This window comes from Solanum stenotomum, chromosome 12 (assembly GCF_019186545.1).
Source record: "Solanum stenotomum isolate F172 chromosome 12, ASM1918654v1, whole genome shotgun sequence".
NCBI classification, from domain to species: domain Eukaryota; kingdom Viridiplantae; phylum Streptophyta; class Magnoliopsida; order Solanales; family Solanaceae; genus Solanum; species Solanum stenotomum.
Genome location: NC_064293.1, coordinates 45,718,213 through 45,745,130, shown reverse-complemented (window position 1 = coordinate 45,745,130; position 26,918 = coordinate 45,718,213). Strand labels below are relative to the sequence as shown.

Genomic DNA, 26,918 nt, shown 5'->3' with positions numbered 1-26,918 from the left:
TGCAATAGGAACAGTCGCAAGAGCAACCTCTTTTTCTTGTGCTTCCTCTTTTTTTGCTTTTTCCTCCAAAATCTTCTCTCGTTCACCCTTTTGCGCTTGATCATTAGTAGATATGTCCTTGTTAGACACTAGATGAGGATGTAGTTGAGCTCCACCTATGGGCAGATCAACTGTCAATCGTATTCCAGGAGATCCTGTATTAATATTTTAAAAAACTTAGTTATAAATAAGTATATTGAACTTAATAAATAAAAAGTTATGATTTTGAATATATATATATGTAAGTGTGTATGTGTGTATGTGTGTATTTTTTCTTACTAGAGTTTGATGAATTTGGATTGGACTGCATCTCATTCCCAATTAAGATTTGATGATGTGGATGAATGTCATTTTCTATAGGCACCTGATCTTTTTCGTCGTACGCAACATTGCCTATTTTAGTTGGTCTTTTAATTGGAATGGGTTCTCCAACTGCTGATCTGCGTGATCCATCACCAAACACATCACACAGCCGTTTACGTGGAGTGTATGTGCGTGATCCATCACCAAACACATAACGCAATCGCTTAGCCATGAATAGGATCTTATCTTCTACTTGTGCTTCCTTTTGTTTCTTTGCAACAACCTCTTTTCCTTGTGCTGCCTTTTCCTTCAAAATCTCATTTGGATCGCCCTTCTGTGCTTGATCATCGGTAGATCCATCCTTGTGAGTAGGATGTAATTGAGCTCCATGTATAGGTAGATCAACAACCAAGCACATTGAGTCAGTCAATTTTATGGTGCCAAATCCTGCATTTATATTTTAAAGACTCAGTTATAAATAATAATTTTAAGCCTAATAAATAAAAAATATAAAAATTGACTCGCATTAATTCTGATGTCAATGCTACCTGTAATAACGGTGTCACTTGCAGGATGAGGAATGACATCACTAGAAAAAACAGGAGGAACAAAATCATTCTCAGTGCGATTGGGATTGAACGAAGAAGTGCCTCTCTTGTTCTTCATATGTCCAAAGAAATAAAAACAATCATATCATTATACAAGAAAATACAAATAATTGATTTGCACATATTTGAATTAATTGAAAACACAAAATGAAAGCAAAGTTAACTTTCTACTTAAGTTACTCGGACTCAGGTTTGAGTATCCGAAACAAGTGCGGATCTAGAAGTTGGATCCTCTATGACCTAAATTTTAAGATTTGGGGATATAGATCTGTGTGTGGATACAAGTGCAGAGAGTTATAAATTTATATTATGAAATATTATGTGGAAAATTCTAGGAGAAAATAATGATCAATAGGAGAATCTTGGAAGAAGATAAAAGGAAAGAGAGTGACAACAGAAATTTATATATACAAACATATTCTATTTTCTTCAATTTCACCTTAAGTTTTATTTTAATTACACAAATTATTATATCTGTAGAAAATTTCTCCCTCGAATTTGGTCAAAGTATTCGAAATTGGTTGACCAAAAAGGGTACGGATCCCACATCCACACCCACACCCACATTGAATCGACACGAGTACACCAAAAATAAAGAATTTGAGCAACTTAGCAATTTTTATATAGATAGATAATCAAATTAGAAAAACTTACATTCTTTTTATCCTTTGAAGACCTTTTCTCAGTTGAAGCATTGTCAGATCCTGATGATGAAGCCATATGTGCTAAATTAATTTGAAAGAAGAAGCAAGATTAGTATTGTTGATGAGTGATGAGGTGAGAAAAAATAGTAATGGGGGACTTCTATTTATAGCTCTTACTTGTATCTAGTAATCAATGATTTGTTGACTCTCTTGTCAAATATTTATAAGATTTACTTGCCATTAATTTAATTTGATATACACATTTATTAAAATTTATAATTTGTTAAAATTGCTTTCCCAAAGCAATTAATTAAGAATTATTACATTAATGAATTGAATTACATGTGAATAGGAAGAATATTTGAATAATAATTATGAGTGAAAATTATTTTCACCACCAACTTTGCTTTCAAATTACACCCCCTCCCCCCACCCTAAAACTTTGAACAATTATCAAACTTCTCCCCTCTTCCTAATTAAAATGTTAAAATGTATATTACAGCCTTTTATTATCAACTTTTTTTTACTTCTTTATAATTTATAAAAAAAATTGTTTATTTTAATTCACGTAACAATTTTTTCGTAAAAGCATAAACATTATTTTTTTAAACGAAAAAAATGAGAAATATTGATTAAATATATAAGCTAAGGATATCCTATAATGAAGTAAATTAGTATAATGATAAAATTAGTTTTATTTATAATAATTAAAACCCTAATATTTATTTATACAATTGAAAATAGCAAATATTAATAACCATATAAGTACATTTCGATGTAGGAGATACAAAAAATTAATTTAATTAAGGTCAAATTCTTAAAGTTTGTATTTAGTTAGATTTTAAATTATAATTTATGTAATACTCCATCATTGTCAATCAAAACTTATTTATTTATATTGGCAATAGAAAATATCTCTACTATTTATATCACTTGACTCTCATTTCATGAATAGTTATTTTAATTAGTTGTCCAATTATGAAATCAAAAGAATTTTTTGATAATCTTTTATTTCTATCTTTAGTATTAAATAACTGCATAAAGTAGTAGTATTGAAATTTAAAGTTTCAAAGCATTATTAATAATGTTAGTTTAGTAAAATACACCTCTAATTATATTTTAAAGAGGTGTCATATCAAAAAGGGAATATTATGAACCTTAGAGAGTAAGAGAGTGAAAACAACAAAAATATATGCATACATACATATACAAACTTAATGCATATTATATTAAAATAACGATAGTAAAAATAATATCAATTTTGTGAAAATTCACAATATATATATATATATTTATTTATAAAGAGGTATTACATATATGTGATATAACAAGGGTAAGATAATACATAAAATAAAGGAGAAAGTTGATTATTATTCAAAATTGAGGAGGGAGTTTGATTCTAAAAACAAAAATGGAGGATGAAATGATTTTCACCCTAAAATTATTATAATATTTCTTATTATCGTATATAGGGTCCACATCAATGATAATATATATTTTGGTTCACTTATATGGTCAAGAAAAAAAATTGAAAAACACATTGAGTTGAGAATGATTGTTCAATTTTTTTCATTAACACAATAACAATTAATATATCACAATTCAAAAAAATAATAATTAAGGTTTAATATATGAGTCATTTGCATCAACTTTGATCCACATTTGAGCTCGTTTTATTTCTCTAGAGCTTCCACAAATTATAAAATGAGGATTGTAGTATAAAGACAAAAAAAAAATAAAAATTAAAGAAAGACAAAAACATTGAATGTTTAGTTTGATAACATAACAAATAATAACGAATGAAGTTTGTCAAAGAAATTGATAAGATACCAGAGATTTTAACATTCTAAAATAAGAAAATAGATGAATAGTCATCGTAATTTTAAATAGCACCACATAATAAGGATCCTCTTTTCTTTTTTAACTGATATTGCTAATGTTTTTCAACATTCTAAAATAAGAAAATAGATGAATGGTCATCTTAATTTCAAATGAAAAAAATCTAATATTATAAATGTTTTTTAACATTCTATAATAAGGAAATAGATAAATAGTCATCTTAATTTCAAAGAGTGCCACATCATCAAGCTAAGGATCCTCTTTTCCTTTTTAACAAATATTTAAAAATATATTTTATCATCCTAAAATAAGAAATTAGATAAACGGTTATCTTAATTTCAGAGAACATCACATTACCGAATTAAAAATCCTTTTTATTTTTTAACATTCTAAAATTAAAAAAAAAAAATCAATGGTCATCTTAACATCACCAGGCTAAGGTTCCTCATTTTTTTAAAAAATAAAATAAAATCTAATATAGTAAATGTTTTTTAATATTCTAAAATAAGAAAATTGATAATAGGTCATCTTAATTACTGGGCTGAGGATCTTCTTTTTCTTTTTTAACTACTATTGTAAAATATTTATAACATTCCTAAATAAGAAAATAGATAAATGGTCATTTTAATTTCAAAAAATGCAACATCACTAGGCTAAGAATCCCCTTTTCTTTTTTAACTAATATTGTAATTGTTTTTTAACATTTTAAGAATAAGAAAATAAATAAATGGTCATCTTAATTTTAAAAAGCGTCACATCACCGGGGTAAGGATCCTCTTTTATTTTTTTAATCAATGTTGTAAATGTTTTTAACATTCTAAAATAGGAAAATAAATAAATGACCATTTAAATTTCAAAGAGCATCAAATCACCGAGTTAAGGATCTTTTTTTTCTTTTTTAAAAAACTAAAATTGTAGACGTTCTTTAACATTCTAAAATAAGAAAATAGATAAATGGACGTCATCTTAATTTTACAGAGCGTCACATTACCGAGCTAAGAATCCTTTTTATTTTAACATTGTAAATATTTTTTAGCATTCTAATATAAGAAAATAGATAAATGGTAGAAAATCATCTCACCCCGAGTATCAATTGAGTACCTATAAATATTGTTGACACTGTAAATTTTAAATAGGTATTGATTAAAATAATTTTAAATTTTAATCAAAAATAAGTTATATCTAATATATGAATTTGTATGATATTAGGAAATCTCATTAAGTGTAAAATAAATATCAACAAATATTATTAGCATTGCTAATTTTATGTTGTGTGGAAATATAATCAATAATTTTTTCATAATATTCGTTAAGAACATATGTTTATTAATTAATATATTTTCAAAAAAGAATATATATCCTAAATATTTAATTTAATATCATTTATAAAGTTTCTTATTTGTCTAGTATAAATTTTAAATAATTAATTTTAATTTTTAAAATTTAATATAATTTTATGATTGCAATTGTGCATCCAAACACAACATGTGCAATTACATTGTGCAATCCAAACAAGACATTAGTAATTACAGTACTGTGGCAACTAAATAGGTCAGTGTAATTACTAGACTGTGTAATTATTAGGCTGGTAATTACTACCCTAATAATTACACCAATTCCAATTACCAAGTGGCTTTCCAAACAGACCCTAAATTTACTATAATAAAGCTTCAAAATTTAATATTTTAGCTTATAAGGAAGAAAAAATGACATTTTCAAGCCTACAATTGTCATAGACACTCATATACATGAAACGAATACGATAAATGTTCTCACCTTGGGCATTTTTGGTGTCATAAGTAAATTTCTAAATAAATTTTGATGAAAATATATATTAGATCGTTAAAATTGTTTATAAAACAATATATTATGTATGTGTAATAATAAAATGTATGTATATAATTTGTCTGTTCGGCTCGATTATTTCTTCAATTTTTTAAAACAAAACCATAATCATACCAAATATTATCTATTTTTAAAAATCTAGAACCAAATAAAATCAAACCCAAATAAAAGCAATTTATTTAATCGATTTGGTTTGATGTTTTGATTTAACACCCCTAGTTATATGTATGCATTTTTACGATAGTAAATTATCAAATTAAATATTAAGTGAATACACATAAATATTATTAACTTTACAAATTTTAGGTGTTAGATTTAAATAATATTAAAATTTTAATCTAAGATAGCGTGTATAAATAAATAAATAAATATATATATACCCTTCGGGGTGGCCCAGTGGTTTGGGCTTGGGACTTCCATGTTGGAGGTCTCAAGTTCGAAACCCCTTGCCAGCAAAAGGAAGGGGTTTGTCTTCTGGGTCGAGCTCGTCACACCAGGCTTGCCTAGTGCGGGTTACCTCTCCTATGTGGTTTGCAAGCTATTGCATAGGAGCAGGGGTTTTACCCTGTGCGCCTGTGGGTTTCCCTTGTCATAAAATAAAAATAAAAATAAAAATCTATATATATAGAACCTTAGGCCCGCCTACATGGCGCCACCACAAATCATAATTCCCTTTTAATTTATTTATTTCTAAAACTAGCCTTTTCCTTTCATGAAAAGTTGTGACATTTATGAAAATTTATGACTTTCATGAAAAGTTGCAACTTTAATAAAGAGTTTCGACTTTTATGAAAAACTATGACTTTTATGAAAGGTTGTGACCTTTTTGAAGGGTTACAACTTTTTCAAAATAGTTGTAACATTTCTGATAAGGCACACTAAACATTTGTTTGCACTACCCTTTGTTGTCTATAAATAGATGAATTTCCTCTCATTTTAAAACAACGAAAATTCTGAATCACTTCTTCTTCTTCTTCTTCTTCACAATTAAATATTTGTATACTTTGCTCCTGTTGTGTGGCTCACTAATACCATTGCTTATGTTACAGATCCTGATATGTATGTTTACAGTCATTAATTTATACTTATGTTATTAATGATATATGATAAGATGTAATAATTTTCATTTTTCACTACATTATTAATGTTTGTCACTACGTAATCTTGTATGTAAGATAATATAATGTTTTTGTTTTAATGACTAATAGTTTTTAAGTATTATTTTATAAATTTCGTCATATTAAATGGTAATTTTACTACTATATATATATATATATATAGTAGTCATATCGCATAAACTTGATAAATAGCTAGAAAAGTACTTTTGTATATTTAAGACCATTAGGATTTTTTCAAAAAATATTCTTAAAATTTGTACCAAGTAATCAAATTAGATTATTAATAATATGATTGCACCCTCTTTTAACACTTGAGTACATTACTAAATACTAGAAGAGTGTACAAGATATTGCCTACCACTCCTTGGTAGCCACGCAAATGAAAGTTGAAGGAAACGAAAAAACAACCCAAAGAAATAAAAATATTTTCATACAGAAAAACCTAAGCGGAATAGATGGAGGAGGAGATCACAAAAACATATCTTGTGTGATCCATTTGACAAGTCCATATATCATCTTCTAACGTCTCCCAAAAGTCGTCGTCATGATCACCATTTTACTACTACTTTTTCACCATTAAGGACTTGTACTAATAATTCTTTCTCTTCTTCCATTACTACAGTTGTCAACTTGTTAATCTCATCATTAACCGCAGTAGCAGCTAGCATATTCCGTAATAGGAAAGTTGGTTTTAGCCTTTTCACCTCTAAATTCTATTGCTTTTTTATCGTAAGCTCTAGCAGCATCTATCTTCCGCAGTAATGAAAGTACCAAGCCAAACTCGTTGTGCTCGGTGCGGGTCACGTATCTCTGCGGCCCATTTTCCCCATCCCCTAAATTCCTTTTTCGTATTCCTCCTTCTCCTCTTTTTCCCCTTCCCCAACTCCACATTATTAATACTCCTACGTGGCATTGAATTACCTGACGTGGCTGAACCACCACTACCATTTTGAACTTCCAACAACATCTGACCCAGCTTCACCGTCGCCGTCGCCGGAGACAACATGTCGGAGAGCTGACAACATGTAGTAAAGTTGTTGATTTTCAGTCAAATTGTGTGCGAGGGTATAACTGTCATTTCTTGAATCTTGATAGAATCTTTTTCTGAAATAAAATAAGCTGAAATTTGTTGTAGTTGTGTGCTTATTTATAGATTTCGTTTTGGGTATATGTGGCTGCGGTGGGGTGAGCTGGAACGCTTACTGCACACCAAGTTAACTCATATGTAGGCCACGTAATGAGCAACTCTGATTACTCCACGTGGCTATTTTGGGAAAAATTGGCCCATCTGACATATTCGTAGGTTCTGTAGTTACTTAAAAAAAATATCTTTCGTAAGTTCTGGAAAGAACGTAGGACTTCCTATATATAGATGGAAGCTTCCTTCATTCGGAGGTAACTACTACTCCGAATTGGACTATATTTCTAATAATAAATTTTATAAATAGTGATTTTAAGTACAATTCCTTAATTTTAACCCCAAAAAAAAGTACTATTCCCTCAGCCCTCTGCTCCATATTAATTGAATTATTATGTACTCTATTAGAAAAATATTTCAGATATATATTACTTTTTCCAAATATATTTTTTAAATTATAATTTTTAAAAATCTCATTAAATGAAGGATAAATAAGAAAATAAAAAGTAATAATTCACTTATTTTTTAACTTTAAATGAAGGGAGTTGTAATTTGGAATACTCCTCCATTCCATATTAATTAGTTGATCAATTTCTTTATACACATATTAAAGAATCATAAATAAGAAGATAATTTACTAATTTACATCTTCAAAAACTTTTTTGATATTTTACAAATAAACATGAACATTTTTTTTAAGAAAAATAATTGTAAGGATAATACATGAAAATTTTAATTAATGTTTTTTTGATCTAATGAGGTGAACAAATAATTAGTTTTAGTACGATAATCAATCAATAATACAGAGCTGACAGAGAGTATACTTAAATACTCGATTTAGCTACGGACTTCGGTTGGGTGGGTAAGCTGCTGAATCACTGATTGCATCCACACGTGGTGAGCCAGACTTTATGCCATCTATGCCTCCATTTGACGGCTTTGCTGGGCCACGTAACACCTAGGAAGTTCAGTCTGTTGTGCTGAGTTGACGTGGCTCTTTCATAAAAATCAGACTAAATTGTGATTCTTAATTAGTAGTAGTTCGTAGGCAAATATGCAGTTGACACCGCAACATTCTCGTATTAAGGAAGTAGAACATGTCATCCTCGAAGGTTCTGGAAGGAAAGCCTTTATCAAGGGTTACTTGTTGAAGGAGATGAGATAGAATAAAGTTATATGATGACATCTAATTGATTAATATTTTTAAAGTATGTTATTGTTATAAAGAACACTATGCTATAGTCACGCAAATTTAGGATTTTAAAATGATAAGTATATCATTATCTCTTGAAATAAAATAAAATATATTATAGTGTCACTAATTTGACAAGCACAAAATGATTAATTATCAAATTTTAACCTCGAATCATAGAAAAGGTTCTTTTATGTATTTAACGCATAATATTTAATATATAAACTCTATATATGATTTGATTACAGCCTCTTAACACTTGAGTACATTATTACTCAATAATACAAGATATTTCCTACCACTCCTTACTTAGTAGCCACTCAAAAAAAGTTGAAGAAAACGACGTCAGACAAAAGATATTTTCAGACCCAAAAATAGAGAGAGGATCAGAAGAACATATTGATCCGCTTGACAAGTCCATCATCTTCTAACGTCTCCCAAAAGTCGTCGTCCTCGTCACCATTTTGCATACTACTACTGTTTTCACCATTAACAGCCACCTCAACACCATCAATGAATTGTATTAATTCTTTCTCTTCTTCCATTACTACAGTTGGCGACTTATTGTTAATCTCATCAGCATATTCTGTAATAGGAAAGTTGGTTTTCGCCTTTTCACCTCTAAATTCTATAGCTTTTTTGTCATAAGCTCTAGCAGCATCTTCGGCAGTAATAAAAGTACCGAGCCAAACTCGTTGGGCTCGGTGCGGGTCACGTATCTCTGCGGCCCATTTTCCCCATGGTCTTTGTCTAACTCCCCTAAATTCCTTCTTTGTATTTCTCCTCCTCTTCTTCCCCCTCTCTAAATCCACATCAATATTGCTCCTACGTGGCAAACCACTACAAGCATTTTGAACTTCCAACAAAAGCTGAGCAGCTTCATCGTTCACCCTACCATCGCCGGTACCGGAGACAACATGTCGGAGAGCTGACACCATGTAGTAATTTTCTTGGTCTTGAGTAAGTTTGCGTGCGAGGGTATAACATTCATTCTCTTGACAGAAAATAGTCATTCTTCCTTTTTACCCCTAAAATAAGAAATAATACTCCTGAAATTTGTTGTAGTAGTAATGATAAGTTGTGAGCTTATTTATAGATTTCCTTTTGACTTTTGGAACACTGAATGCACGCGAGGTTGACTTAATGAGCTAATCTGTTTTATTTACAGTCAAACAGTCAACCGGGTCAGCAAAGCATATTCGTACGTTCTATAGTTACTAAAAAAAATATCTTCGTACGTTTTTTTGGAAAGAAAATAGAACATTAGGAGCTTTACATTCGAAGGTAACAAAGCATCCAAAAATCGAACTTTATATTTTTAAACTAGTGTATTTGAACGCGCTTTGCGCGGTTATAAAATAACTTAAACATAATTTTAAAGAATTAATTTCACTATTAATAATAAAAGAGAGAAACACACATTAAAATACGACATTGATATTACTTCTTCACAAAAAAAAATTCCATACTAATAAAAAAAGGTGAAAATATAAACGTTGGTATGAAAAGCTTTAGTTGACACTATTAAATCTATTCGATCATAAATTGCGTGACGTTTTTTTTGTATAAATGACATAAAAATAAAAATAAATAAATAAAGATACATTTTTGGTGAATCATGGTGAGAAAGAAATACTTGTATTATATTCTAACATAGTTATGCACGAAATTCAAAAGTTAGAGATATATTGTTTTTGATATTCGATGTTCGTGCCGACACTCATCTAATACAAAATATTAAGTTTTTTGTATTGAAACTCTCATTCTTGTAGAGGCATTGCGATAAGAGAGAATTAAGTTACGATAGTGCAACAATATTACGGTTGAGGTTATATTTTTACAAAAAAAAAAGAAGAAGAAGTTAAACACACAATGTAAAATGAGCTATAAAAGATAAGTAATGATATCATTTAGTGACTTGGTGTGATACTTACCTAATCCAATTGTATAGAGATTATCAAAGAGCGACAAAAAAATATTTTTTAAAATAATATGTGTACGCAATGTTGAAGGTAGGACAATAAAAAGGTTGACAACATAAATACAAATATTTCTATTATTAAAATATTATTGTGGTAATTATTATAAATAAATTGGAGTAATAACTCTCCAAAGGATAAGTCATTCTTTAATGTAGAAAAAATAAAAGAAACTTTTGTTTGCTTTCAATAATAAAAAATTTATTAACACATTAATCATATATACACATTTATTTTGATAAAAAGCAAAAAGAAAAACATATGATTCTTAGTATCCTTATTTACACCCCATTTATATTGTTAAAAAGAAAATTAATTTATATATATGATCCTTTTTAACACTTTTAACATAAACTTGTTATTGAGAAAATTAAATGATGGAGTTTAAAAATTTTCTAAAAAAAAAACGAGTTAAGGAAATTATTTTTTTGTTTTTAATATATATATATATATATATATATATATGTATAAAGTATTCGATCATTTTTTTATAATTATTTTTATAATGCCTCTATTTATAGGACAATAATATGAATTATCAAATGATATCATGAACATGATTATTAATATAATTTAGGAGTTATGATCACCAAAAGTCACTACAGTATGGAAAATAAAGACACTTAAATTTTTATATTAAAAAATATGAATTAATGGAGGAGTAGTAACTGATACATTTATTTTTGTACAATAATAAGTAATAAATAAACAGAAAAATTGTCAAAAAAAAAAGAAGAGAAAATAGAAAGATAAATAAGAAGAAAGTAGATTATATTGAGAGAGAATGAATTTACTAAATTATTTTTATTCTAAACAAATACTTTTGTATTTTAATTTCTGATCAAACAGATTGTAATAGTGATCTCTGAAAATCTCAAAAACTTGAGAACTTCCAATATTAATATTAATAAAAAATAAAAAATAAAAATATGAAGACTTCAAAGTTCCCATATCAATACACAATTTTTTTTATAAATTACACAATATTTTAAAAGATATGAATTAACTTTACATTCTCATGATCCATCATAATAATTATTAAAATGAATTTACATGACTACAAAATTATATATACATGTTTTATTGAGTAGCATACATGTATGTGTTGACTTTCTTTTCAGTTACTATTTTCAAAAATATCCTGACATGAAAACAAAATAAGTCAACCATACGACAACAACAAAAAAATATATAAAAATGAAGTTAACTAATCAAATAAAAACCTTTAAAGAACATTTAATTATGAGTTAAAAATAAAGGAAGAATCTTACTATCAACATAACATAATCTAATGCTCCAAAAACTACAATATAAAGAAAAAAAAATTCTCTATAAACTACAAAAAGAAGCAAAGAGAAAAAATCAAACAATTTTTTTCTAAAAAAAATTCATGATTCATATTATCATGAATTCAAAAATAATAATATTGAATGTATAATTGCAACAGAGAAAAAGTGATCACTATATTAGGAGCATCAAATAGTTTTACATTATAAAATCGAACTGCACAAAAATATCTAACAATCTTCATCATAGATCTCTCCTGCAAAATCAGACTACAAAAGACAAAAAACCAACCACCAAAAGAGATAAAAGATGAAGAATAAGGAAAAATGTAAAAGAAAATAATCATCACATATGTCTCAAAATAGGTGCACCATTTGACGGCGGTAATGAAAGTAGGGAAAATTGTATATAATAGCAAACTATTAATTCAAATTAAATATTATAAACATAGTTTGATTTAATTGTACCCCATAACAAACTGTTGCTATTTCACCTCTCTCCTGGTGAATCTCGCTCGCCACTCTCGTTCTATCTCTCGCCTTTCTCGCTTTTATACAAACGCAAATGTATAAAATGCGTTTGTGTTTGTATAAAGCGAGAGAAAATTGTATATATACATATATTTTCGTTCCCTTCTCCCAGATCTCGCTCGCCAGTCTCTCCCTCGCCTCTCTCACTTATACAAAAATAAATGTATAAATTGTGTTTCTGTTAGTATAAAGCGAGACAAAATTGTTTATACACATGTAAATACATATATCTTCATCCTATATAGTTATAATTATACAATACACATATTTCTCTGCCCAGTTTTCTTTTGTCTTTCTCTCTTTCTCGCTTTATACTAATACAGATTATACAATTGATCTTTTTTATATATATTATAGACAACTGCTTTCTTTTGTATATGTATAGCGATATATACATATTTATGTTTGTTATGGAGCTCAATTATGCAAACTATAGTTATAACATAAAAATATAATTTTTGTATTTGCTATATGTGAAATTTGCTCAATACCCAACCAAACTCGTTCCCCATGGTCTTTGTCTCACTCCCCTATATTCCTTTTTCGTATTCCTCCTTCTCTTCTTCCCCTTCCCCAACTCCACATTAATGCCGCTCCTACGTCGCATCGAATTAGCTGATTTGGCTGAACCACCACTAGCATTTTGAACTTCCAACAAATGCTGAGCAGCTTCGCGTCCGCTCGGCCGTCGCCGACGCCAGAGACAACATGTCGGAGAGCTGACACCATGTAGTAAAGTTTTTGATTTTCAGTCAAATTGTGTGCGAGGGTATAACAGTCATTTTCTTGAAGTAGAGAATCTTGACAGAATCTATTCATTTTTTTTTTCTAAAATAAGCTGAATTTATTTGTAGTTGTTAATGATTTGACATGGATATAAGATCATCTCCAATCCACCTCTATTTTACTTTTTACACTTTATTCTTTATATTTAGAGAGGTGAATAATAGTTTGGAGAACTACTATTCACACTCTCTATTTTACTTTTTAAATATTTTATTATTATTTTTATTACTTGTTAATTAACATATTATTTTATATATATGTCATTAATTATATATCAAATATTGATAATTATTTTTAAATGTAATATAATATTTTTTAAAACATACTATTCAATATATACTACTTTCATCCCGAATTAATAGTATTTTAATTTTTTCTAATTTTAGTCAATAATATAATTTGATTTTACTATTAATTTTCACTATAAAGAATACACAAAATTAAAATGATAAGATGAAAAATTTAATTTAAAAATACAGTACATAATATGATAATTTAAATACAAGATAACAATACAATAAATGACATGATAATTTAAATACAAGATAACAATACAATAAATGACATGATTATTTAAATACAAGATAAAATACAATACATAACATAATAATTAATTTCCGATGAAACAAGAATAATGCCGAAAAGATGTTGAACGTGCATTCGAAATTTTGCAATCACGTTTTGCAATTATTTCAGGGCCGTCACGTTTTTGGAGAAGGAAAGTGTTACATGATATAATGACTACATGTATTATACTGCCCAACATGATAATTGAGGATGAATATGATCTTAATGCACCAATCAAGATGTCGTCGAGGCTCCAACTCCAACGACAAAAATGGTGGTAGATGAAAATCTCTGGTTTGAACAATTTTTAGCTAGACATAAAAAAAATTAAGGACAAAAATGTTCATTTTGAACTCCGTAATGCATTAATAGAGCATTTATGGGAGCAACGTAATAATTTTGAAAATTGAGTATTTATGTAATTGTGTTTCACTTTTATTTGAATTTGTCCATTAATTTGTATATTATATAATATTTTCTTGCAATTTATGTTATTTAAAAATTTAGAATAAAACATAATTTTATATTAAATAAAAAAATTGAAAAAATAAAATTTTATATAACATGAAAATTATATAAAGTAATTATTGAGAAAAAAATAAAATATTTATATTATGAAATAAGAAAAAAATCAATGAAATAGAAATAATAATATAATATTGAGGAGAGAGAAAAAGATTATTTTTTTTTAAAGAGTAAAATAGAAAATTAAATTGGAGTTGATTATCCAAAAAAATAAAAAATTATATATTTAGAGAGTAAAATAAAGTGTAGGGTTGGAGAACTCTAACTGTGGCTATTTTGCGAAAAATTGGCCCATGTGACATATTCGTAGGTTCTGTAGTCACAAAATTCGTAAGTTCTAGAAAGAACTTAGGACTTTCTATATATAGAAGCTTCCTTCATTCGGAGATAACTACTACTCCGAATTGGACTCTATATTTTCTAATACTAACCCAAAAAAAAAGTACTATTCCCTCAGCTGCCCTCTGCTACATATTAAATGAATTATTGTGTACTCTATTAAGAAAAATATTTTAGATATATGATGTTTTTTTAAATATATTTTTTTAAAATTATAATCTTAAAAAATATGAAATAGTTAAAAAATCTCATTAAATGAAAGATAAATAAAAAAAGAAAAATCAATAATTCACTTATTTTTTAACTTTGAAATTTTTTTCAAACAATTATTTAATATAGAGGGAGTTGTAATTTGGATTTTAAATTAATTTTAAGTATTATAATACTCCCTTTATTCCATATTAGTTGATCATTTTCTTTTTTACACACATTGTAAAGAATCACAAATAAGAAGATAATTTTTTACATCTTAATAAACTTCTTGAGAATCTATATATTTATATAAAGGAGGATCATGAGTCCGTTGATGTGGCATGCCTCATTGATCAGGAAATGGATTTATCCATTTTCTCAAATTTTTGGATTTCCTTTCCATTTTTTAATTTAAAAAAATTATAAATTGCAAAAATATATTAAATATGACAGATTAATGTAAGTGTCGTTTTTATTACTGCTGTTTAAAAATGTCTTCTACAAACGTTGCCATATTAAAAGTTTAAAAACGTCTTCCACAAACGTTGCCATATTGAAAGTCATATTCAAATTAAATTTCTTACCATTTATTTACACATTTAATATTATTCCAAATCCATAAAAACTACCTCATTTGCTGAAAGCTTATTTTTACTTTACTTTTGCATGACTTTCATCTTCTCCCTTTTTCAAGTTTCATTTTTCTTATTAAACATGTATATTTTTTCCTACTGCAATTTCCTTCTCAGTTCTCATGTCTTTTTTATGCTTCGTTTGTTCATACTTTTATGTTATTATTTGTATTGATTTCACAAACATACACTAACATATATTTTATTGCTTTTCAGGTTCTATAAGCAACAATTTATGATTCAAAATTGGGATCCTATAAAAACAAATAAAAACGACTACACTAAAAGGTGAGAGAGATATTCCAAATATAAATTGCATAAATTTGTATATTTAATTATATGAGAAAATATGTTTTAGTTTATATCCAGAATTATTATAAAGTCAAATTTTTTTAAAAAAAATTCTTGCATATTATGTCAAAACGTTTTAATTTGGATTGTCTTATCTTTTTTGTTTAAAATTTCTCTTTCTCTTTATTATTTCAAAAAAGTGGATGACACTTTAGAAAAGTGAAATGAAGATGTTCGAATGTAAATTGCATAACTTTATATATTTAATTATATGAGATATATAGAATGTAAACTACGTAAATTTGTGAATGTAATCACATATAAGGTATTATATTTTATAAATGTATTCCCAACTTATGATAAAGCAAAATTAGTAGAAGAAGAAAATGAAGAGTTTATCTTAATGACAAGTTAGGAGGAGAAGGACAAAAGATAAGAAAATAAAAAAGAGAAAAATTAAAGGAGTTACATACATTTTGTCTGCTTACCTGTCAATGGAGGACAAAAGAAATGAGAAAGAGAAAAATTAGAGGGCCAAAAAAGTAAAAAAATAAAAACTACTTTTAATTTCTTTTCTGCTTACCTGTCAAAACTTTTTAATTGGTGTCTTTTTCTCTTTTTCATTTTTTACATTTCCTTCTTTTTCCTTACTTATTTTTTTGTTTATTTATTTTTCATTTTCTAATTTCTTAATAATAAAAATGAGAAAATCCAAAAAGTACAAAAAGAAGAAGAAGTAAAGGGTAGATTATCTAAATTTATAAATACTAAAATTTTGTATTTATAATATTTATAATTAAAAATATGAAATTGAGTGAATTGGCAAAAAAAATATTTATTTAAAGAAGTTGTCGACGATAAAAATATATTTTATCCAATTATACTTAGGACGTAGACATTGCGAGTGAAACATGAGAAAATTAAAATTAACATTATGTTTCCTCTATTAAGTGGTTGTCTTCATATCCTCGATTATCTATGAATCATATCATACAGAAGTAAAGACTCATTAAAATTAATAATTTTTTAATTTTATTTTAGTACTAGAGACGTATAAGAATTTTTTTGGATAAATTATTGATGATGCTTCATTGAAAAATTTAAAAAATACCGATAGAAAAAAAAGAAAGTTCTTTGATGATTTTAAAACGAAACTTTATCAAAATAATTTCAAAGGAAAAAATCTTCATAGTTCTTTAATGATAATGACAACACAATTTTGTTAAGGATGAACAAGGTCAAAGTTTCATCACATATATATTTTTCTTTATTAGTATTATTTGTTATTTTTATCAAAAAAGAATATTTCTTTCTAAATGATATGTTAAAATACTAAGTATACATAGTTGTAGTGACAATATCAATTTTATTTTGCCTCAAATTAATTTTTCAAACTAATTAAAAAAATAAATTATATTTTAATGAAATATATGTAAAATTATATGTTTTAATAAAATATATGTTAAGTTATATTTTAAATTATACTTTATAAAATATTGTCTTGCACATATCCTTTAAGATAATTGTTGGTGAATCTTGAACATTAATGTTAAATTTTGCAGGAACAATGTCGTAATGTCATAGTTGAAAAATGAAATACATGTATAAGATTATAAATCATGTTTTTATGTGAAAAATTTGTTTTATTTTTCATTTTAATTTGATTATATAAAAATCTTTAATATAATATGATTTTGACACTTTTTTTCGTAGGTTTTCACTATTATTTTGCTGATGTATTTTTATTTTTTTTACTTATGAAATTATGTTTTGATTTGACCTTTTATTTTAGTTTTTGAAATTTTAAGTATTGCAAATTGTCTTTGACATGAACTTTACTCTCATGTTTGGCAGATACAAGGATCGGTACGCAACCACAAATCCTTCTTAAAATCAACGTTCTTAAAATTAAAGATTTGATAAACTTGTGTGCTTAGACCATCTTTTCTCAAAGAATTTTTTTAATATAAAAATCAATCTCTTAAATATTAATTTATGATTGAAATATTAGAAAACGACTATTTTATAAAATAAGTAAAATAAATTATAATCGCGAGACGCGGCCAAATTCACTAGTTTTACAAATAAATGTGAACACTTTAAAAAATATTTATTGCAAGGGTAATATATGAAACTTTTAATTAATTTTTTTCTTGATCTAATAAAGTGAACAACTAATATTAGACATTATTTTTAACTAAGATAATCAATTAATACAGACATAATATAATGTTATAAGACAGAGGGTATACTTAAATACTCGATTTAGTTATGGACTTCGGTTGGCTGGGTAAGCTGCTGAATCACTAATTGCATCCACACGTGGTGAGCCATACTTTATGCCATCTGTGCCTCCATTTGACGGCTTTGTTGGGCCACGTAACACCTAGGAAGATCAGTCCGTTGTGCTGAGTTGACGTGGCTCTTTCATAAAAATCAGACTAATTTGTGATTCTTAATTAGCAGTTCGTAGGCAAATATGACCAACATGAGTTGTGGTGCACTGGTGAGAGTGCATCACCCTTAATCAGAAATATTGGGTTCGAGCCTTAGATATGGAGAAAATTTTTTTGGAAGCGCTACCCCCGAACAGTACCTATAGATGGTGATCCGGATTTAGTCGGTGCTTTACTATGGACTCCGAACACTTGGGAAACCAAAATAAAAAGTTCGTAGGCAAATATGCAGTTGACACCGCAACATTCTCGTATTTAGGAAGTAGAACATGTCATCCTCGAAGGTTCTGGAAGGAAAACGTAAAAGCCTCTATCAAGGATTATTTGTCGAAGGAGATGAGATAGAATAAAGTTCTATGATGACATCTAGCTAATTGATTAATATTTTTAAAGCATGTTATTGTTATAAAGAACACGATGCTATAGTCAGGCAAATTTAGGAAATTAAGAAAAAAACCGAAGGGGGCATCTCTATAGAATATGTATATATTTTTTTTAATAAACAAGGATAATAAGTTCTTTTATCCGACAAATAATCATCAAATTTTATCAGATAACCTCGAATCATAAAAAAGTTATTTTATGTATTTAACGCATAATATTTAATATATAAACTATATATTTGTATATATATGATTGCATCCTCTTAACACTTGAGTACATTATTATTATTACTCAACACTAGTAGTACAAGATATTTCCTACCACTCCTCAGTAGCCACTCAAAAGAAGTTGAAGTAAACGACAAACAAACCGAAGAATAAAGATATTTTCAGACAAAAAAACTAATTAAGCCGAATAGAGGATCAGAAGAACATATCTTGTGTGATCCGCTTTACAAGTCCATCATCTTCTAATGTCTCCCAAAAGTCGTCGTCATCACCATTTTGCATACTACTATTTTCACCATGAAGGAATTGTACTAATAATTCTCTCTCTTCTTCCATTACTACAGTTGGCAACTTGTTAATCTCGTCATTAACGGCAGCAGCAGCATATTCTGTGATAGGAAAGTTGGTTTTCGCCTTTTCACCTCTAAATTCTATAGCTTTTTTGTCATAAGCTCTAGCAGCATCTTCGGCAGTAATAAAAGTACCGAGCCAAACTCGTTGGGCTCGGTGCGGGTCACGTATCTCTGCGGCCCATTTTCCCCATGGTCTTTGTCTCACTCCCCTAAATTCCTTCTTCGTATTTCTCCTTCTCCTCTTCTTACCCTTCTCTAACTTCACATCAATGCTCCTACGTGGCATTAAATTAGCTGACGTGGCACTCGCATTTTGAACTTCCAACAAAAACTGAGCAGCATCGCCGGCGCCGGAGACAACATATCGGAGAGCTGACACCATGTAGTCATATTCTTGGTTTTGAGTCAGCTTGTGTGTATAACATTGATTCTCTCGAAGTTGACAATCTTGACCGAAAATACTACCCATTCTTTTTTTTTTCCCCAAAAAATAAGAAATAATACTCCAGAAATTTGCTGTAGTAGTAATGAGTTGACATGGATCAGTTGATAGCTTATTTATAGATTTCGTTTATGGATATGTGGCTGGGGTGGGGTGAGCTGGAACACTGAATGCACACGAGGTTGACTTATATATACGCCACGTAATTAATGAGCAAATTTGATTTCTTTACAGTCAAAGAGTCAAATGGATCTTTCCACTTAGCAGCAAAGCAAATTCGTACGTTCTATAGTTGCTAAAAAAAATATCTTCGTAGGTTTTGGAAAGAACTTAGAACTTTAGGAGCTTTACAAAAGCATCCAAAAATTGAACTTTATATTTCTAGTAAATTTTTGATTAATTAAATTGTTGGGGGCATGATATAGTCTTTAAATAAAAACTTTAGATATAAATCAAATATATTTTTTATTACTCCTTTAATTATTTTTAAATTAGTCTATTTAAAAAAATAAGTAATAAAAAACTTCATTATCTGAAGGATAAATACGAAAAAAAGTCCGAAGTAATAATTTATTTGTTTAAACTTTTTTAAATTATGAAAAAATTTCCAACCCGGAATAGTAATATTAATTTTAAGTACTCCTGGTAATAATAATGTTTAATATTAGGCAAACTCTATTTTGATTTAGTTTTGGTTGGCTATGTAAGGTGCTGAATCACTAAGTGCATGCACACGCTGTGAGTCAGTCTGTATGCCATTTGTGCACCATCTGACGGCGTAACACTGAGGAAGTTCAGTCCGCTGTGCTGAGTTGACGTGGCTCTTTCATAAATTTCAAACTACATTTTATGGCAAATAGCACTTGACACCGCAACAGCCTCGTATGTAGGAATTAGAACATGTTATCATCGAAGGTTCTGGAAGGCAAACGTAAAAGCCTCTATTAGTTTTTTTTTTTAATATAGTATCCCGATGGAGAATATGATTTTTTTTATACTAAAATAATAATAATGTATATAAGACAAACTCTATATCTATACTAAAATAGTCGATCGATTTAATTTTGGTTGGCTGTGTATACTGCTGAATCAATAACTGCGTGCACACGCGGTGAGTCAGTCTGTATGCCATTTGTGCCTCCATCTGACGGCGTTTTTGGCCACGTAAAAAAGCTCAGTACGCTGTATTTCATAAAACTCAAGAGTACATTGTGATTCTTGTATGCAAATATGTATTTGACAACGCAACATTCTCGTATTTAGGAATTACGACAGATCTAATCCTCGAAGGTTCTGGAAGGAGGCCTAAAAGCCTCTCAACTTTAACTAACAGAGGTTACTCTTATACGACTCAATTTATAAATGTTATGTATATATTTAATATTTTTTTTTTATATACCAGGATTAATTTTATTTTGAAACAGAGACGAATTTATGTGGAATGATTTGAGTACATGCGCACTAGTTAACTTTGAAAAAATTTACTATATATTAGAGGCCAATGTTGAGGAGCCTAAGGTCAGCCTGTCAATTGACCGTTTACCCTTCTCCGATCCTTCAACTTTCTTTATTTATATTTTATTTAATATTTTATCCATTTTAATTTATTTGTCCTATTTCCTTTTAATATGTTATGTATTTTCAAAAATAATACTAAAAATCAACTTACATATTAAAAATTTGGTCAACTCGAAAGTTCACCTACATACATGGGACTGAGGAAGTAACATATATTATTTTAAAATTACATTAAGATCACAATAATTAACAGCTTAAAACATTTGAAAAACGTACTAAAAATTTGATTGAGTACAAAATTTTAAGTTGGGATAGAATGAGTAACATAGATTATTCGAAAATTAAGTTAAAAAGTACTATAGATCACAACTTAAAATATTTAAAAACATATTAAAAATTTGCTTAACATTCAAAATTTCACTTGTGCAACATAAATTTGGATACAGAAAATAACATATATTATTTAAAAATTATGTTAATTAAGAGCACTATAAGTCATAATAATTAAAACTTAAAATACTTAAAAAATAAACATACTAAAAATTTGGTTGACTTCAAAATTTCACATGTGTTGCATAAGTTGTGACAGAGTTAATAGCTTATATTATTTGAAAGTTACGTTAAAATTATTATAAATTACAATAATAAAGAAAATATCACATGTGCCACAAATGTTGTATGAAAAGTACGTTAAAAATATTATAAAAATAATTAACAACAAAAAATATTTAAAAATTTAGTAATTCTCCTAATTTTATGTGTCACATAAATTAAAATAAATAAAGTAATATTTATTGGATGCGGACTTTTGTATCTGGTATATATATTTATATACCTTGAGAAATGAACGTACAATCTACTGCTCCTCTCATCTTTGGGTTCGCCTCTTATTTGCATGTTTTATCTGATATTTATAATAATGATATTTACCGGATAGAATATTTTTGAAGCATACTTTTCTAAGGCAAAAACTAAACAAGTATAATACCGTTAAAAATACCTTAGAATCATGTGGTTTCTTTCCAGTATTATAATATTGATGGCCTTATAACTACATCGTAGAATTTGTATTTGACTTTGTTTAATATCCTGTTACTACCTTTTATCACATAGTAGTTCGGTAACCGTTCTCTATTAAAATAATCTTAATTTGGTTATTTAAAATGTAATATTTCATATATCATACTCTTCTCTTGAAATTTTATTTTTAGAAATCTAAATTGTATAAAGCTGGCAATCACGTCTAATTGCACTTCTATGTTTTAACTCAAACTCTTCTTAAGCTGGCTATACTTGCCGTGCATATCTTTCTTCTGCATTGTTTGTTCATCACATTAAGAACTTCTCTTATGTATCATCAATTTTATGTATAAAAATGTAGCTGTGCAAATGCAAGGATAATACTCCCTTTAAGTTTCAATAGTAATACTTGTTTTCTTTCATTCATTCAGTGGGAGAAAATAGCCTGTTTATAAATGTGTGTGTGTATATATATATATATATATATACAATACAAGACAGAGCAGACAGAGATTTGATAAGTGAAAAAGAGAATGACAAGCAATTTGTAAAAAAAGGAAAAAAAAAAGCTTTTTTAACTTCACAAATATGATTTTGTACTACTAGTTTGCGAAGCTGGTTTTCCTCATGATCCTCATAAACTCTTCCGCACTTACTTCTCCATCACCTGTATAAAAAGGAAAATTTGTATAAAATAGCAAACTATTAATTCAAATTAAATGCTATAACCATAGTGTGATTTAATTATAACCCAGGGGCGGCTCTGCCTTATAAAAATTAAGGCATATGCCTTAGGCCCCCAATTTTGGAAGGCCTCAAATTTTTATCAAGAATAAATTATGTGTTATTTTTTTATTTAAAATAATAATTATTTATAATAAAAAATATATAGTATATATTTTTTATTACATTTCTTTGCTAGCATTCACATTATTTATTTTTTAAAACTCATTTTTGCTTAAAGTTTATCAACTTATTACTTATAGAATTGTGTTAACAATTCATATAATGATTGCTTTAATAAAATAATATTTTTCAACGTTAAATTGATAAAATCTTACCTAAAACTAATAATTATAAATAAAAAGAAGTAATCGAAAAAATCATCTATAAAAAAAATGAAGTAATAATTTGCATCTAAATAGTTAGAAAAATAAATTTTAAAATAATTATGTATGAAATTTGTTAAGCGTCAATTGAAATTTCGCTTTAGGCCCCCAATTACGTTGAGCCGCCCCTGTTATAACCCATAGCAAACAGTTGTCATTCGCCTCTCTCCCTAGGTTTCTCGCTCGCCACTCTCGCAGTCTTTCCCTCGCCTCTCTCGCTTTTATACAAACACAAATGTATAAAATACGTTTGTGTTTGTATAAAGCGAGAGAAAACTGTATATACAAATATGAATACATATATTTTCGTCTTATACACTTATAATAATACAAATACAGATTTTTCCCTGTCAGTTCTCTTTTGCCTTTCTCTCTTTCTTGCTTAATACAAACACAGGTTATACAAATTACAAAGTATAATTTGTGTTGTATAAAGCAAGAGAGAGATATTTGATATACAAATGTTTTATTTCGATTTAATTGTATACAAATTCAAATTTTATGCAGATATACAAACACATAAAATTGAATTGAGAGGCTGCCAACGATTTATACAAACGAGAAGCTGTCGGCGATTTATATACAAATGGCCTGCCAGCGTAGTTATACAAATCTAAAGCTCCTGCCAGCGAGTTATACAATCTGATGCTCCATAGCAAACATAAAGTTTACTATGGAGCGCAATTATACAAACTATAGTTATAACATACAAATATGATTTTTATGTTTGTTATATGTGAAAGTTGCTCGTATAAAGATGACCCAAAGTATACTTTAAAAATGGATTCATCCGACTGGAAACGATAAATTTAAGGAAGAATGTTGGGGCATGAGAGAAATGAACTTACGATCACGATCTGCTGCCTCTATCATCTCTTGTATTTCTTTTGCACTGAAATTTTCTCCCAACTCCTTGGCAATTTGCTGAATGTCAGCAGCAGATATTTTCCCCTGCATTCTCAAGATAGATTATTATAAAGCCTTACATACTTTCTATAGCCGAGAAATTCCCAAGGGATTGGTGGAGCACGATTCAAAACTCTGTGGATGACTTACATTTTTATCTTGGTCTAGTATGTTAAATGCTTTCGCGAGATCCTCTTTAGTGTCCCTCTCCCCTATTTTGGCAGTCATCATGTGTACAAATTCATCGAAATCGATTGCACCACTACCATCCTTGTCAACATCAGCAATCATCTGCTCAACTTGCTGAAAACAAAAGGTCCGTTGGACATGTACGTAACATTAATTAATCATGATCCAGAAGAAGACGTAAACTAGAAGGATTCAATGGGATTGAAAAATTACCTCCTCTGTCATTTCAAATCCAAGGGCCCTGCAATACAAGTTACATAACTGTGTATAAGAACTAATTAGATTGATTTAACTTCAGAAAAGAAATTACCAAACCTCATAGCAACATTCAGCTCACTGGCATCAATAGTTCCTGAACAGTAGGAGTTAGGAAAAAAATACTACATTTAAGAGAACGCGCACAAAAATCTGTTAAACACACGCAAAAATATTGTATTAGGATAGAAACACTTCCATACCAGAGCCATCAGTGTCAAAGAGCTCGAATGCTTCTTTGATCTCTTGCCTTTTTTGCTGCGTCAGCCCAGGGTGACGGTTTCTAGTCTCCTTTCTTGAGATCTTTCTACTTACGCTTGCCTGATGATAAGATACACAGGTAGGCAAAATACAGTTTGTTCCCAAGTAAAAAGACAAAAATATGAAATGAGATTTTACTTTCATTTGAAATGTGTAATAATACATGAAAAATCATAAGATCTACAGGTAAAACCACAACATAGTTTAACACATTGGCATCTTCCACGAATTCATCCATCAATTCACAATAATATTGCTCGTGTAATCAGCCATAGCATAAAGCTCTCCATCTAAATAAACCATCTTAGGGTAAACTCTAAAAGATATATTTCCCTTAAATACTACTCAGTTTTTTTTTTTAATGTTAAAGAGTTCAAACCTGAGACGTGCGCCTAACCCACAAATCATGTGTTACAATCTTACAACTAAACTATTTCTCCCCAGGCTCTCCCAATTGTACTACTGCTAGCCAAAATTTCATTTGAAAGAGAAAGCCAGTGAAGAGAAGAGAAAAGAAACCTTTCATCCTAATCTTATCTACTAAAAAAAGTCAGAAGAAAGACAAGTCAAAATGCGGGAAGAATAGGTGATACGTTGACCATAAGGGGAAAAAATCCAAGCGGTTTAATCGAATTACGTTGACCCTAACCAAAAGGTGCTAGATAGATAGGGAAAGCGACATAAAGAAAAGAAAGCAGATGTGTAAACCTTTGCCAAAAGAGTCTCTAACTAATGAGATCAACAAAATTAATATAGCAATCTGCAAAATTCCGCATTGTAGTGTCACAGAGGGACAGTTTTCTGAATCATAAATTTCCAAGTCATAATCTCATAAGAAAATATCTTCACTATAGTAAGAAAATTGACCAGGATAAGTCAGATTTTGGTCAACATAAACTGATCAAAAGATGTTCTTGGTCAATAACAAGCAAAATATAAATAAACAGATATTTGCACCCAAAAATCCTAAAAACAAAATCAATAATCATCAAATTTTCTTAAAAACAAATTATCTCAGTCGAACGACATTAAAAATATTTCCTATCCTCCCTTCTAAATGAGTAATTGACATTTATTCATCTAGTTTTTCATAATTTTATATATTTTGGGGGTTTTGTTTTTAATCAGCAAACATAGAGAATATTAAATTGCATAAAGTATGCCCACTTTGCAAACGCATTGCAGCGACGTGAAGATGATCTAATATTTGTGATTAATAAAACATGACATCAATGGGGGGAAATCATATTTTATTTTTTGAAATAGAAATTATAAAGAAGATTTACCATAATTTATATTGGGAAATCTGTGTTGCTGTATGTATCTGTTGTCTCCTTTGTCAGATGTAATGCAAACAGAAGAGACGCTGAGAGAAGAAGAGCGTTTGATATTTTAATTGGAGAGAAGGAAATACTTGAAGATCCGGGTTACGCTCAATGGGCCACTATTTATTTAGAGTAAGAGTAGGATTTTCTTGGTTTCTTGCTAATTTAGCCAGCTGGCTAAAAAAAATTTAAAAGATCCACCCGCTAGATTAGATTAGTTTCCAATGTATAATAAAAAAATATAATTGCATTAATTAATTATATTGACTAATATTTGAATAAAAATCTTGATTGAGGTGTAGGTAAATTGTATAAATAGTGTATATAAGAGGTATACATTGCAACAATTCATTTCTTCAACGAGTTAAGTATTTTTTTTTTTTAATTATTCTCTAAACAGACCTAAATGTGAGATATGAGCTCATCTTGATCTCAATGTTTCGAGCTTTTTGATATTTTACTTTGATATGATTCATGTTTGCGAGTTGAAGAGACAGATCGAATTTTAAAATCTAAGCTTTAAAACTCTTCAAATGACGGATTTCAATGGACATTAGCTCAATCTTACTCTAAACAACTCAAAATAAATTTAACAATCAAGGGCTTGATAATGGAAAAA

General features: G+C 28.6%; 2 protein-coding genes and 2 pseudogenes across 2 annotated transcripts; all 4 read right to left on the bottom strand.

The window, feature by feature from the left end:
* Positions 1–6,754: 6,754 nt before the first annotated feature.
* LOC125847462 (ethylene-responsive transcription factor RAP2-3-like) lies at positions 6,755–7,913 on the bottom strand (annotated as a pseudogene).
* A 1,020-nt stretch (positions 7,914–8,933) lies between these two features.
* On the bottom strand, positions 8,934–13,341 carry LOC125847904 (ethylene-responsive transcription factor ERF109-like; annotated as a pseudogene).
* Positions 13,342–18,936: 5,595 nt separating this feature from the next.
* Positions 18,937–19,785, bottom strand: LOC125847908 (ethylene-responsive transcription factor ERF071-like). Its single transcript, XM_049527633.1, has one exon. The coding sequence runs from the start codon at positions 19,741–19,743 to the stop codon at positions 19,117–19,119; it is 627 nt and encodes a 208-aa protein (XP_049383590.1). The 5' UTR covers positions 19,744–19,785; the 3' UTR covers positions 18,937–19,116.
* A 2,999-nt stretch (positions 19,786–22,784) lies between these two features.
* On the bottom strand, positions 22,785–26,405 carry LOC125847910 (caltractin-like). Its single transcript, XM_049527636.1, has 7 exons — positions 26,261–26,405; positions 24,917–25,034; positions 24,774–24,810; positions 24,672–24,699; positions 24,420–24,572; positions 24,212–24,314; positions 22,785–22,921 (listed from the first exon to the last, which is right to left on the bottom strand). Exons 1-7 carry the CDS (start codon positions 26,261–26,263, stop codon positions 22,857–22,859), a joined length of 507 nt encoding a protein of 168 aa, XP_049383593.1. The 5' UTR covers positions 26,264–26,405; the 3' UTR covers positions 22,785–22,856.
* Positions 26,406–26,918: the final 513 nt, after the last annotated feature.